This window comes from Seriola aureovittata, chromosome 17, assembly GCF_021018895.1.
Source record: "Seriola aureovittata isolate HTS-2021-v1 ecotype China chromosome 17, ASM2101889v1, whole genome shotgun sequence".
Lineage (NCBI taxonomy): Eukaryota > Metazoa > Chordata > Actinopteri > Carangiformes > Carangidae > Seriola > Seriola aureovittata.
Genome location: NC_079380.1, coordinates 20,453,217 through 20,469,171, shown reverse-complemented (window position 1 = coordinate 20,469,171; position 15,955 = coordinate 20,453,217). Strand labels below are relative to the sequence as shown.

The following is a 15,955-nucleotide window of genomic DNA, read 5'->3' as shown; positions in this document are numbered from 1 at the left end:
AGTGACCATTTGAGTATTTGAAAAGCTGGTTTGAGCAGACTGAGTGAGATGTATGATAATGCTGTTAATGAGGCACAAAGAGTCAAAAGGCCCGAAACATTGCTGATATTTAATGTAGCACAGCATAGTCTAAGGTCATGATGTTGCTGTAGGACAGTTGCCAGTAAAATCTGCCTTCACACATACAAAATCATACTGGAGACGCTTTGTTTTTTATTTTACAGTTATCGTCTGTTCATGGACCCACATTGAGTTGAAAACCTTTGCAATCAAAACAGTTACCACATATCTCCAGCTCCAACGCCACAACCAGGTCAGCAATGACCATAGTAAGCTTGATATTACAGTAACCTGTAGTGGTCAATCAGCCCATCTGCACATACAGTATAATGGTGACAATGGATTAAGCCTGCTCCTGACAGGACAATTTCTTCTCATTAACTGTTTTGTGTGTAGTTGAACCTCAGTATGCATAATGTAGCCTTGATACAAGTACAATTTCTCTTCCCCTGCATTTGTTGACTCAAATTACTGGTCTCATAGTCAGGGGTTGGGGGGCAGAACGGGTTGAATAGTAAAATAGTAAAACAATTGTGTCATTTGTGATCACGTGTGTGCACCTCTTTCTACTGGTTTTGTGTCCATTTATGGTCCTTTTAAGTCTTTGCTTTTTGAACCTCTTTGTACTCACTTGGCATTTCTTTTTTAATTGGTGTTTTGCATCTGTAGTTTTTTTTGTTTTTTTGCATTTCTTTTTCAAACAAGAAATTTTAAGCCACTTCATACAGAAGATGTGGTCTGGGGGCACCTGTGCCTGTACCCTACTGGCCAACTCAGAACTCCATCCATGATACTAATTGGTCATCTACCTGTCTCTGTCCACACCACTGCTTAAAATGAACTTTTATGCATCTGCCTAACTGGCATTATTCATTGGTTGCACATGGAGTGCCAGAAAATTTAGACAATCACAGGTAAATTAATTTTGTCATTTTCTTTTATTCAGAATTTAATCTAAGTTTTATTGGAACTCAGATGTTTTAAATTTGCGACTACAATTTGCCTCAGGTTGGACAAAATGAAAAATAAAGTATACAGCAACCAGCCACAAGGACAAAACCAGTAAGTGATTTTAACATTGTGGCTGATCGGTGTATTTATCCCAACAGAAAATAGATTTGGTTCCCAGTAGTTTCCCTTAAGCTTTTTGAATGTCTGAAAGCAATGATACAAGGCATGAAATATGCTGTTCTAGACATCCTAGACATGGTAGTACAATGTATAATGGTAGTAATCTTCTGGGACCTGTTAAAAACTGACTAGAAGAAAAGAAAGAGAATAAGTCATCGCATGGTCCTGATGAGTCAAATCACATGACACTGTTAAAACCACATGCAGATGCTTTACTCCTCACCAAGCAGTACACACAGATTTGCCTGCAAAAGAAAATGCATACAACACCTAAGATGTTAAATGTGTGGGCATTTAATCATTTTGGTTATGTAGTTCATTTATGTAGGTAAAGTAATGTGTCTTCCCAAATACTGTGGGTCACCTCCTTACAAACTGAAACAGCCTCACAGTTAAGAGTGTGGACTGTAGTGAATAAAAGGTCCTCCTTTTGGTAAACCTTCTGTAACATGCGGAGAACTTACATCAAACCTGCCACCATAAATTTCAAAGCATTTTAGTTGCAGTCTTTACATCTAGCAAGTTGAATTTGAAGAATTTAACGTTAATGACCAGTCGCTGCTCGAGTTTCTCCTTCTATTGTGTTTTTAAAATCATAATAGAAGATTTTAAAGAATTTAAAAGGTAGATGATCAGAACCTCAAAAGTCTGATTTTTGAGTTGCACAGTAGATTTTTTCTGGGTAGTGTTAATTAGCACCAGAAGCAATGAGCATAGACATAACAGTTCCACATTGGAGTAACCTAAACAGGGAAGCACGGCATTTGCAGGGGTTCTGATCGGCTGCGATATGTGCAGCCACCATGGCAGAAGAGATGAGGGGTGGTACAAAGTGAACAGAGTAACCAGATACTTATTTGTCAGTTTAGTTCCCATTTCCTCCCCCAACAACATCATGTCAGACACATACAGAGGGCAGCACGGTCCAGTGCGTCTCTGCCAGTTTCATTCTTGGACGTACGTACATGAAGGCTTACAGAGGTACACACAAGCAGTTACACACACTGATAATGTTGTCGAAGTGCAGTGAGGAGAATGTGCTTCCATACAATCCGGCTACAGCATTAACAAACTTGCAAATTGATTACTTTTTCTGCTTAATTGTATCGCATCCATCAGCACAGGCACACAGACATGTACTCACACACGCACACACAGAGACACAAGCACACACTCTCGTCGCAAACCCTTCGACCCCCGTTGACCCCACCCCCCTCCCTAATGTTCACAAAGCGCATCTAAAATCAAATTATAGATCTCCCCTAGACAAACCCCACACATTCCATTGGAATTCACGTGGATTTCATAATTCTTCCACTTTTTCACCCCTGACCTCTGATAATCTAAGTCTGACCTTCCTGCACGCATCCTCCACTTTGTGTACTTTAAGTGTGTAACCCCACCATAAACCTAACCCACCCCGTTTCCCCCTTCCCATCCCACCGTCCCCCCCACCCCCAACCCCGCCCCCCTGCTGGCTCTCCCCTCTCCTCCCCTCCTGTTGGGTTGAGCTGAGGTTGGTAGCTGTACAGTAAAATTGGGGGGTGCAGTCTTTATGCTGAGCCGAAGAGGGGAAGGGTAGGAGGGAGGAGCAGGAAGGCAGTGATCTGTGTTCAGTCATCCTCCAGTCCCTGGTTGAGGAGAAAGTTGGCTGCCAGGTTCTCGTTCTTCTCGCAGGCAAAGTAGGCCTGGATCACCAGAGCCTCAGGGAAACCCAACGCTTTTAACTGTTCAGTCACAACAGATGGGGAGATACAAAGAGCAGGGAGAAAGGAGAGGAGGTTTTAACGATCTGTAACTCTTAATTTGAAATTGAACAATGTACGACAATATTTAGTCTATATTCATCACTCACCCTTTCGATGGCTTCCTTCTCCTGAGGTGTAACCTGGATGTAGTTGACAGGTGCGCCCTCCTCCCCTGCTGCCCCCATCTCTCCAACCTCTGGTGCATCTCCCCCCTCTCCCACCGGTTCGTTCAACATCTGGATAAATAGCTCCTGATGCTGACTGATTTGCTGAGGAAGAAGCACAAATAAGAAGAGTGGTGACCATGTAGTGGAGTGGTGGTTGAAGGGCACAGTGACCTCAGAACAAAGATTGAGACAGTATTTCCCCAAAACTCTGTGTTCTCCTGTTCATTTTAAAAAAAATGATTATTATTACTTTTTTTTTTTTTTTTTTTTTTTTACAGTTTGCAGAACCTTCATGCTTTTGTTTTAAACATATTTCTTTGAATAGATAAAAATGAATATAATTATTAATTTCCTTTTTATTCATTTTAACTGAGTTTTTATAATGTTACATACAAATAACAAATTTAGATGACAATGATTTTGGGACAGTTTAGTTTCACCTCGGGACAGTTAAAATTGTGTTTTGGGACAGTTCCGGGACGGTGGTGAAGAAAAGTTAGTCCATTAAAACAGTAGGTTGCTAGGTGATGCCAGGGATATTAAGCTGAGAAGGTCAGCAGGGAAAGTAATGAATGATATACATATGTGCTGAGTCACATATTCACATAAAGTGCACCTACAGTGATAGTCCACTCTTTAGAAGAACATCGGTGTAACTGACCACTGTACACCGTAATCCCTCATTCTCCTTAACACACATTCACATTATGATTTTACAATTATCTATGTACAAATATCTTTACAATTACAATTAGTGCAGCCATTTTTACAGGGTGGAATTGCTCTGTAGGTGTAACGGTGCTTGATTAGGAAGGGAAATTCTTGCCTTTTCGACAGTTAAAATACCTCAAGTCTTATTAACTATTACCCAAAAAGTTGCTGAGTGTTTGGGACAGCAATTGAACAAGTATTGTCACAGCAGGGGCACAACATGGCTCCACGCTGGTCTAGAAAACTCATTGTGCGAGGTTGTCTGGCATGTGCCTGACTTGAAGATCTCTGTGTTGTGAGTCGCAGTGTGTTACCTGTAGAAGTTGAGGGTTCTCCCTGCCTAGTTGCTGGAGAAGAGCTGGTAGCAGAGCAGGGTTCTGCTGGATGGCCTGTCTCATGTGCAGAAACTGGGGCTGGGTCCGCAGGAATGCAAGTGGGTTCTCTCCTGGTGACAAACGAGATTAATAACCATGAGGAAGAAAGCAAACTTAATCAAACTACCGAAATACCAACCCCCCCCACCCCTTTGCAACGCCGGGGTGCCCTGTGTCGACGATTTACTGTAACTTTCCAAAACTGACCAACCAACTTTCGCCGACTTCACACTGTGACTGGTCAACTGTTCGGAGGCGAGAGAGGACCCAGGTATTCTCTCTCCACCTCTCTTTTTTTCCCCAATTGTTACACAACTGTTTATCACTTTTAATTTGAACTGAGTGCAACACTGCGCATGTCTTCCAGGTGAGACTGTCAGAGAAAATGTATGGTTATCTCAGTTTTTAAACAATAATGTCCAGTGTCAACTTCTCAAACGAGTCTTCCAACAATCCTAAAGCCTCTACACCCACATGTCTCATCTTCTGTGTTTCGCACATGCAGAAATAGAAAATGAGACATTGTAGTTTTACAGGAAGCCAGGCAACCAACAACTGCACGGTCAACAGCAGCACAGACTACAGCCTTTAATATGATCTCACAACTGAATCAACATTTCTCTTAAACAGTTTCAACAATATGTGAACATGTCAACCTTGATGAAGGGAGGATTAATTGCAGGACTGTTGTACTAAACCAGCGGTTTTCAAAGTGTGAGGCGCGCGCCTCCCTGGGTGGGGTGCCAGTGTGAGAAAAAATAAACTAGAAAAAAATGACGGTATACAGCTGGTTAGCTAAACTCGAGTCTCGGAGCAGGCAGAAAACTGAGGAAGTACGTTTTGTTTATTCCTCTCTGTAGTGCATCCCTTTCCCACATTTTGAAAAGCCTGCACTGGACTATATTAGATGTAGCTACGTGTAGCTGATAAACTGACAGAGCATACATACATACACATGTTCTCCATTTCACAGGTGAGGGCTAACTAACAATGATTTTCTCTATTAATCAATTAATTATTAATGAAGACCAAAAAAAACCCAGCAAATTCTTACATTTAAGAAACTGGAACTGGGCGCTCCCCGGTGGCTCACCTGCTACAGCACGTACCATGTTGGCTTAGTCCTTACCACAGCAACAGTTTGAGTCCAACCTGTGGCTTTTTGCTGCATGTCATCCTCACTCTCTCTCCCTGGCTTTCCTGTCTGTCTCTCACTCACTGTCACTCTAATAGAGGCAAAAAGCCCAAAAAATAACTTGAAAAAAAGAAAGAAACTGAGACCATCCAATTCAGTGCCTAGTGAGTCATTGCCCCCCAGTGAGGCAGTGACAGTTATTTATTGTATTTATCTGAAAATGTGCCCTGACTAAGCCCAGGAGCTGGCTGATGTGAATTTACATGTCCTGAAACAGTCTCCTTGGTGATATAAGTTACAGTCTAGTGCTCATTTTGATTCATGGATAGTAACTGGGGCCGGGGGTGAGGAAGTTTTAAAATCCACCATTGTTAACTCACCACCAGCACTGGTGTTTGTTTTTTTACACAGTAGACAGAGACACATAAAGCTTGACTGCAGGTATTTTTGGACTAAACGGAGTTGCATGCCTCACCCTCTGCTAGAGATGGGGCTTCTGTGGGTCCAGACGCAGGGGCCTGCGCTGGTGGATTACTCTCCTGGACTGGGCTGCTGGGGATACCCTGGAAAGACAACAATACAATTATCAATCACACACACATACAAACACACTTGCTGCAAGAAGGTAGTTAGTAACTGACTGACTGTTGGTTCCAAGTGAATAAATATACTTTTCATTTGTTTACTTACAACTTAAACATTTCATTTAGTTTAACCCTACAGCTACTCTCCATCATAATGGACAACAGCCTCGTAAATTCTTTAGCATTCTCAAAATATACACACTCAGTTGCCAGTTTATTTGATGCACGTGGACAAACCTAAAGTAACCTTCAGGAAGGTTATAATGTTCAGTCTTACTCTTTTAGAGAGTTGACCTTTTGGACGTTGTGACGTTGCTGATTAATACAAATCACTTAACAGGCATTTGTAATATTAAACCTACATCATTTTCATCAAGGAAGGTAAACTAGATATTAGAAAACACCTCTCAAACATTCAATTCCCTCACAGAGCACAGAGTCAGTGTGTTTATGTTAGATCATACAGAGCATAGGTCACCATTGATTAATTACACAAACTATATCATAAAGCAGAGTGGCTAATGCTAATTAACATCACATTTGTCATGTTTTTCAGCCTCGTTAGGCAACCCACTCCCACAATGTGACCTCCCCAAAAAAGTGTTTCTATTATGTTTCTGGAATAATTTAGTATTTCTCTCTAGGAATTTGCTGGTGGTCAATGGGTGCAACCGTAATTAATATCGCAAAATGATAAGATGATGATGAGAAGTTGAACTACAGTTCCTATAAAACAACAATAATTACGTAAATATCTATACCAACAGAGGGGAAATACCAGTTAGTCCAGTCAATTATTACGCAATTATGGGATTTACTCAATTGCCCTTGGTGTGGCAGACAAGAACCACAACAGCAAAGAGTTGCAGTACAAACTGTTTTTGACGGAGCTTTATTGTCCATCTTTAAATTTTGGGAGCGTGAAATGAAGAGGAGTGACTGTGCAGAGGATCTAAGGGGCCTGGCTGTGGACTCGGTGCTGAGGAGGTCAGACAGATTAACTGCTGTTCATGTAAACGTAACACAAAACTACAAATCAATTCTTTATTTGTTTAGTAGCCAGAGCTGTGGTATGTTTCAGACAGAACAGCTGCTTGACAGAGCTGCATTTGGTAAGAATCATTTCAGTCTGTGTGTGTGTGTGTGTGTGTGTGTGTGTGTGTGTGTGTGTGTGTGTGTGTGTGTGTGTGTGTGTGTGTGTGACGTACAGTGAGAAGGTATTCTACAGCTCTGTGGGGGTTGTTGAAACTGGCCCTTAGTGCAGCCACAACTCGCTCCCTTTCGTAGCCCATAGACATGATCTCCGTCAGCATCGCCTCATACTCAGCCCCGGTCACTGAAAACCACCCAAACACAGATGATCAAGTTACGAACTCTACACAGTTTGTATATTTGCAGAGTTACACCATTGACAGGAACAGGAAACTGCTTTTTGAATTATTCCTCCTGTAAAAAGACATTTACATTGTAAATTAATTTACATGTACAGTCACTTTAATAAACTGTCTTATGATCCTGGTTGTATTTTGTATTGCTCACTGAAAAATACATTTTTACACCAGTGCATTTAACTATAGTTTACCATTCATTTCAGGATTTATATAACTGTGGAACTACATTGAATAAATCTTTCTATAGATGATACAATGACAAATTAAATACACATTAAAACTAACTATTAAGTAACTATTAATACACATTCAAATACAAAAACAAATGAATCCAAACAACCAATATACAACAACATACTGTACAATATGGGCTTACAAAACAGTATACCACCTTTTTTTTATATTTTCTGAGTCCGTGGAACAAATGGGAATCCCCAACACTCTCTGTGCCACCACAATAAGGAATGGCTTACTTTTGTCACATCCTAAATATAGGAACGGTATGTATTGCACTGCAGCCTGTAAAGTCCCTGACTCATAGCAGTAACAATTTCTGGCAAAGCAAATATAACCTAGGATTTACACAAGAAATGGACTGCTGTGATATTCTCACTCTAATAGCACAATCAACTGTCTGAAATTGTACAATTCACATTTAACAACAGCGAGGAAGTGCCCAAACTACTGCACTGAGACTCTTAGAGGTGCATAGGCTCCAGTTACTTGTGTATGATGTAAGTCTGGCAGAGACCCATCCATTACATACCCAGTGCTGAGGAAGCATCCAAGCCCTGGCTCCCGCCACTGGAGCTACAAAACATAAAAAGGTGAAGAGACAAATCACACGGTCTACACGTTATTTCTGTGAAAACATGGTGAGAAGCAAAACGATGAAACAATGTTGACAAATGAATTCAGAAATCAACATCTATTCCATGAAATTAAATAAATGTTACACTACAGATCACTGTGTTAAAAGCAAAGTACTTGTCTTAGATATAAAAGAAGGTTGGTATAATTGAATCCCAACCACTTTATGACTCATGTTCTTCTTTTCAACATATAGTTTGACAGATTAACTGCTTTTTCCATTGTTGTTCCATTCTCCATTAAAATACAACTGGGTCAGGGATAGAGTCAACCCCGATTTATAATGAATCACTGCTCCACAAAACACAAGGTAAGAAAATACACATTTAGCAGGGTCTTAATTGTGCCACTGACACAAATCTTATCTATATTTTACTTGGAATTCAACTTAAAAAAAAACAAGTTTATTTGTACCTAGAAACACAGACAAATGTATCACATTTAGTGAGTTAAGAGTTTGATTAATGGAACACTTACAATTATTCAATTGTGATTATTCAAAAAATAATGCTAATAATTTGTATTCAAAGGTGATAACTGCTATGTAATTTTGCATGAACTGCTGATAATTCACTTTGGAATATTAAAGCTGAAGATAGCTGGAAAATGACAAACCATCTTTGGTTGGGCATGCAGACACTGGCTTGTGATGGATGTTTATGAAATAACATAATTTACTACAATTGAGAAAAAAAACTGACAACAACATTTACTACTTTTATTTAATCAACAGTCAAAAACCCAAAGATAGGGGGACGTTGTGTGGCATAGTGGTCTAAGCAGGCGCCCCATGTGTAGAGGCTACAGTCCTCACTGCAGTCGGCCCCGGTTCGAGTCCTGCATCGGACGGCCTTTGCTGCATGTCATTTCCTCTCTCTGCCTCCCCATTTCCTGTCTTTCTCTACTATCCTGTCCAATAAAGGCACAAAAGCCCCAAAAAAATATATTTAAAAAAAAAAGATAAAGATATTCAGTTCACTATCATAAATAAAATACAATAATAATAAAATATAGAAATAATCAATAACATTAGAAAAGCATCCAAACCCCAGATTTGAGAAGCTCGAATTAAATTATTGACTCATCATTGCAGCGATAAACATTACGCACTATGTAAGGGACTGCGTCTACCTGGCTGGTTGTTGTGGTTCTGTGGCTGCGGCACTTGGCTCCTCTTTGGCCTCCTCAGGGGGAATGGGGACAGCTGCTGGGGTTGGAGTTGGGGCTGGGGCTGGGGCCGGGGCTGGGGTCGGGGTTGTGGCCGGGACAGCTGTAGACGTGGAACCAGAGTCCTGTACAGGGGGTTTGGGTGCTTCTGAGACTGGGGGCGAGGCGGCAGCTGCAGGCTTAGCCTTTAGCCAGTTCAAAAGAAGGTGCAGTTAGACTAGCAACTTAATCGGGAAATTGCTTAACATTAAATTCAGTGCATAAAAGTATCAAAGTACATGGCACATAATTGTTTACCAGAGATTAGCTAATTTTTTTTTAATTCAAACACCACAACACTGTAAAACCCAATGTCATATGTCATCTGTAAGCATTACAATAAGATCTCACCTTGGACACCATCACTACAACAAAATTCTTCTCATCAATTTTGTAGTCCTTAATAGGTGTGTCATCTTGCAGGATTTTTCCAGCATATATCAGCTTCTGTCCAGATACAGGAAAGTTGTCTTTGCCTCTTTCCGCTTCTATCTTCTCTTTCAAAGCCTTCACCTGATGACAAAGAGAGGAATCATTATCATCTTAATGGTCCTGTAATGCTTTCTACTCATATCCATGCTCTGTGTAAGATGGCAGTCTTTCATTCACCTCTTTGATCTTTCACTTTGGTTCTCAATAGTCTACCAAACACCTATTAATTAAAAAAAAACTCTCCAGATGAACCACTGACAATATAACTATCAGTTGTCATACATCACAATAACCGCAAAGCTGAGTTGCAAAACTCATTTGAGTTATGGCAGTGGATATGCAGTGGTTTGAGTCACTTCTCATACAGCATGACGGTGCTTACCATAAATAAAAGTGTAAAATTATACGTATGATGTCCACCATGAGTAATGACAGTCATGTGTCGTTGACAGATTGAGCAACACAATCTAATGTTCACTTAATGTTGGCCTTGCTAGCTACATGACAAAGATGTGAACATGCTAACAAACTTAGCCAGCATTTTAGAGCGCTACCAATAAGGCTAATCGTAATTGTCATCAGCGTTAGCATTAGCAATCATAGCGTAGTGGGAAGCTTGAGTTCATCATAGAAGTTACAGCATCACATACTAGATCACATCAGATATTACAGAGGAGCAGTAGCAGCCAAGTAACCGCGACACAAACTAGAAAAGATGAGAAACTCGTTTGCAGTCGCGTCGCGATGACTTTATTAACAGGCTGTTCAGCTAGCTATGTGGCTAACGTTTGCTAGTAAGTGAGCTTTCGCGTTGTTTAGCAATCTACCTCATGTGGTTTGTTCATTTGAAACACATGAAATTTATGGGCACCCTTCACCAGACACTATATAAATTGTTCTTTAATTGGCAATATCAAGTAAAGCTGTAAGGTGTAACCGTAAAGTTAAAACATAGGTCTCGCAGCTAGTACTGTTAGCTGAAGTTAGCAAGTTAGCTAATAGCCACTCACCGTTTGTTCGGGGTCTATCTCAATTTGAATAGTCTGCTGCTGCAGTGTTTTAAGCGTGATCTGCATGGTAGCGGTGGTTGACGTTGTGTCAGATGTGCTTCAGAGGGAGATATAGTTGCTCGCTAAGCAGTTAATTTGTTTTTAAAGTTGGCGTTTCGGGTAAGATAGCAACTAGCCGAAAAATGTGTGTATCCATGAGCACTCAGCAAATCGCCATCTTTGGTGACAAGTTGGTGGTGCGGCTAGAGAAGCTCCGCTGTAAGGTACGAGATCTCGTGTTGAACGACGGGACTATGACAAGACGCTTTAACGAGTGAAATGTATCACTAATTGTATATTACATATTTACAAATGCATTTTGAATAATCATAATTAAGGTACGTCCAGTAATGATGTTTTATATATATGGAACTCCAGTCCAACTGGTAAGAACAATAAGTCAAGGTATCTTTCAAAATATAACCTCCAGTCATATTGCCTATGCGCCTAAAATATGACGTCACCATCGTAATTTTTTAGATTGACTTTACTAATTTTACATTGACCATAAAATATCTCCAATTAAGTTATACCAATGTGAATAGTAACGTAATATCTCCAAATAAATTTTGACTTGTCTTTACATTCTTAGTACTACAGGGGCGTTTCTAGGAGTTTACTGGTCTGGGGCTGAGGTCAAGTCTGGAGCTGATGTCAAGGTGTGTGTGCCACTTCTTTTTTTTCTTTTTCTTTTTTGATGAGCCTTGAGTGTTCCTGTGTATCAAATAGAAATGTGTGGCCTTGAAAGAAAACTTTGCATCTCTTGAGTTTAACTTCACAGAGAAATCACTGCTTGTATGCTGGCTGTGTGGCTTTGTCATGTTAGTCATGCTTTTCCAAGCTGTATCATTTTGAAATCACACATACAGCACAGTGGTGCATTTCAGAACTGTAATTTGATTTACTGCATTTAATGGCCGACTAAATCCTGGGTGGTAATGTATGGACCAAAAGCGAAACTTACAGACGTTTTATTTCATTTTAAGTCAAGACAAATTCCTCTGAACTATCTTTACAGTGACATTTAAGAGTCTAACACTATGTTTCAGCTTGTTGCAAGATTTCATCAAGGTAAAAAAAACAGTAAAACTGATAGATGGAGACCTTTTAATATTTGGAGGCCCTTCACATATATGAAATATGGCAGCCATTTGGCACAATCCCCAGCTGAAGAGGAAAACACTGTCTGCTGCTTTGTTCCTGTTGTCTGGATGTGAGGAAGCAACTCCTGACCTGGCTCCTGACCGCAGGGCAGCTGCTTGAATCCAGAGCCAAACCCCTTTTTTTCCACTATATCTCTAAATTTATTGGAACAATACAGTGTGTGGGTGGTGAAAACACACATATGGCCAGTCACACTTTAATAACAGGACTCTAATAACAGCACTTAAGATCAAACCATAAGATGCTACCGTGTCATGTTAGAAAGTATATTGTTTCATCTTTGTTGGCAGCAGTGCTCTTACATCTGTCAGCTGTTTGAAAACAGTGGAGGTTTCATTTACAGAAATTAACTTGCTGTAAATCTGACAGCAGCCCACCCAAGTAAAGTCTATGTGTGGGAAACACTGGTAGGCTTCTAAGTGAATTACAATTTGTTATACTGGATTGTTGTAGGGCATCCTGATACATCGTCAATTATGAAAGTCTTCGTCACCATCGGTTCTTTTTAGTTAGTAAGAAAGTCGCATGGGAAAAGACGCTGAAAATTGCCTTTTCTACAGCCCCTGCCTCTCTAACGTCCTCTGCATGACCCTGGTGAAATCTGCAATATGAAAACACAGGTGGCTGAACCTGAGATGGTCTGAGATCCTTTCACTGCAAGGGAACGGTGCGTGTTCAGCGATTCGTTCATCCGGCCCTGAATGACGGACAGTCGCTGAGTCGCTCAAGCCCGCCCATCTCCCTCCTTCTCATGTCTTCAAGTTTCACAGTAAGAAGTAGTTCCAAATAGGGGTGTCACAATATGCCATTATTGATAATAACTGTGACTTTTAAAAAATGAAACAGCAGTATCTTGTTAATAATACACATTTGATGATATCATAATGGCAGATGTTAGGCCTGGTGGATCTTTTGTGTATCAGATCATCACGTTGCTTTTTCACTGTTGATTAAGTGTAATTATTCTTTTTCTACACCTTTTGTACAGTTATTGTTACAGACTCTCTCTCCACCTTCCTACACCCATGTTTGAGTCTAATTCATTTGCCAAAAAAGAGACAAAAAAACACAATAAACAAAGTTAAAGATAAATTTGACAGACAGCATTATTATTATTATTATTTTCAAATTTTCTATAAATATCGTGATAATATCGTTATCATGAATTCTCTTGGCCACGACAGTTGTGTAGTAAAAATCTATATTGTGACAAATATTTGATTTAGCAATTAGGTGTCGAGAATAAATACGTGTTACACATAATAGGGTAGAACTTTCAGTTTGTAAACAATATCTTTATCCAAATAAATTCTCTGCTCACTGCCTGCGTGTAATCGCTGCGGGCGACCAGGAGACATGTCTGTGTTTAATTAGTCAAGTTAATAGTTATATATTTAATGTAGGAAGCGTAGCCCAAGAACAGAAACAAAAGAAGAAACCATTCTGTGTGTGTTTGCACATGTGCACGCTCGCCTTCCAGTAAAAAGAGACAACGGAGGCAAAAGAGGTGGACAGATGTAGGTTCGAGGTGAGCACCAAGACATGTATTACTCAAGCAACACACACACACACACACACACACACAAACACACACGTTCTCTCTCTCTCGATCTCGTGCCCCCCCCACCCCACCCCCCCATCTCACCCCAAGCACTTAATGATTCAGTGAACAAATCTTTCAAACTAAACTTTTTAATGAACTGATTCTAATGATTCACTACACTGAAAAGAAATGCTTTGCACATCATTATCCGACACCTCCCTTGAATTCATGGCCAGGAGCTTCTCAATCAGCACATTCTTTTTAGACTCATGAAGAGCCCGCCGGTGCTCAGGTGGTGAGGATGGATCGTGCTAACATATACCACATCTAGAGAGAGAGAGGGACAGAGACAGAGAGGTAAAAAAAAAAAGCCAGCTAATTAAACCTGGACAGTTTGTGCTGCATCCACAATGCCTGCTGGAAATGAAAGCCTGCTTAGCTGCGTTTTCGTAGCCCAGCCTATTAAATGAAGTTGACCTCTGGCTGCACCACAGCTTTTCCTCAGAGTGGATGTTTCGAATGTGGCTTCATTTGCTCGGCACAAGTAATTAAATTAAATCATTTAAGATACAAACTACTTGATTTCATTCATCTAAATTGCTTAATACTACGGTAATTACAACCTACTACATCCATGGTGTCATCTAATACTACTATTCTCAACATATGAAACTGTTCATAATCCCTAATCTATGTAAACTCCCGTATTTAAACGAATAACACTACACCTCTGCTCGTTAACTCATACATTTCAGGATGTACGGACACATTTCTGTACTCCCTGCCCCGTAATGCTAATAAAGGTATAGTGGGTGGGATGTCCAAACCGATTAAGATGTTGCAACCTAAGAGAACTGAATTGCACTTATGGGAAGTGGATGTGAGGAGCATCGATCACGCATTTTCTCTTCCTTGTGTAGGAGGTACTGCTACGAAGTATGTAGTAGTTAAGGGCTGAACTCTCTGTTGGGAAATATATGTAATATATATGTAATAATATTTATGTGTATGTGTGTGGCAATAAGGGTAATTTGGTGATATGCTCAGTCAGGAAGACAGCCAGAAAGGAAACAAATAACAAGTCAAAGTGTGAGTCACTTAAAGAAAATATTTCCTCAGCTGCTAATGTGTTGAGTAAATAATGGTAATAATGATTCTCAACCAAGTCATAAATATTTTTATGTCATCGATTTGTTATTTAATCAGGTGACAACAGCAACCTGACAGAGACAGCGGAGGAGAGGCGGGGTCACAGCTGAGGTTTGATAATGACTTGGTGACATGTTAGTAGTGAGATTCTGTATCGTGACAAATGTTGGGCTGATGATGTGCTGCACAACAGTACGTTGTGTTTGAAACAAGAGCTTTGAATAGGCACATGTTGTCTCACTGTTCGTATGGAATACATCAGTGTGTTATTTTATCAGGTGACAGAAGCAATCAGCCAGGTAGTTCAGACAGAGGAGGAGAGGTGGGGCCACAGGTGAGGTCTAGGCTTCTAACAATGAGAGTAAATAGATATTTGTATTGTATTACACTGAGGTTGCACTGGTATAGTATACTGTATATATAATATATAATATAGGTCTGTTAATAGCGTGGAAATGAATACTATGATGTGTATGTAAAATATGTAAAATGAGTGCGTTGGCTACCATATCTATGGAAGCTGCAGCTTGCAGGAGATGCCCCTGTGAACCACTTTTATGTCCCCGCCTACACCTACACAAATCAAACCTACACCCTTGCCTGTAGTGTTGTTGTCATCTTAAGGCTAGTTGTTTCCTCCTATCTCCGGTGGCTATGCTAAGCTAAGCTAACTGGCTGGTTGCTGTAGCATTATATTTACCATAGAGATATGTGAGTGGTATCGATTTTCTCATCTAATTCTCAGCAGTGTATTTCCCAAAATGCTTAAAAATAAATCCTGATTTATTGTTTTAAAGTTTGCAATGAAATCAGAATCTCTTTGTCAGTATTTGTTTTCTGTCTGACCATACATACCTTTGTATTTGGACAATTAGGTGTATTAGGTAGGCCCACACACTGAGGCTGTGATGGTCCCATTGACACAACTTTTCTTTTTTTTTTATATCAATTCCTCAAATTAAATAAATACATAATATAAATATAGAAGGAACATTTATTCTTTTGGCTGTAAGAAGTCATTGCTTTTATCACTGTTCAACAGAAGAGTGGAAGAGCTGCCGGCTCACTTGTGACTGTGTCTGCTGCCTCCATGGCAACCAAATATTTCAACAGGAACAAAATCCTTTTGGATCCTGTTAGTTTAAACATTTTTAAACGCCTCTAGAAACCCAGGATTCAGTGTGTGAGTTGGCAAGAAAATAAATACTGTACACATCTGGAGGGAATCTGTCTCACACACA

At 40.1% G+C, this 15,955-nt stretch overlaps 1 protein-coding gene across 1 annotated transcript; it reads right to left on the bottom strand.

The window, feature by feature from the left end:
- Window positions 1-979: 979 nt before the first annotated feature.
- On the bottom strand, window positions 980-11,065 carry rad23aa (RAD23 homolog A, nucleotide excision repair protein a). The gene is made up of 9 exons (XM_056401512.1): window positions 10,820-11,065; window positions 9,729-9,890; window positions 9,303-9,523; window positions 8,068-8,111; window positions 7,119-7,246; window positions 5,802-5,889; window positions 4,132-4,262; window positions 3,047-3,208; window positions 980-2,918 (listed from the first exon to the last, which is right to left on the bottom strand). Exons 1-9 carry the CDS (start codon window positions 10,883-10,885, stop codon window positions 2,805-2,807), a joined length of 1,116 nt encoding a protein of 371 aa, XP_056257487.1. The 5' UTR covers window positions 10,886-11,065; the 3' UTR covers window positions 980-2,804.
- Between the last annotated feature and the right edge of the window lie 4,890 nt (window positions 11,066-15,955).

Bases quoted from the DNA above. Each gene is read 5' to 3' on its own strand.
- rad23aa (XM_056401512.1), bottom strand. From the start codon at position 10,885: ATGCAGATCACGCTTAAAACACTGCAGCAGCAGACTATTCAAATTGAG. The intron at 7,247-8,067 runs GTATGTAATGGA...GGTGGTTTTCAG, and splicing joins GGATGCTTCCTCAGCACTGG to TGACCGGGGCTGAGTATGAG. The intron at 5,890-7,118 runs GTACGTCACACA...TTGTCTTTCCAG, and splicing joins CTGTAGAATACCTTCTCACT to GGTATCCCCAGCAGCCCAGT.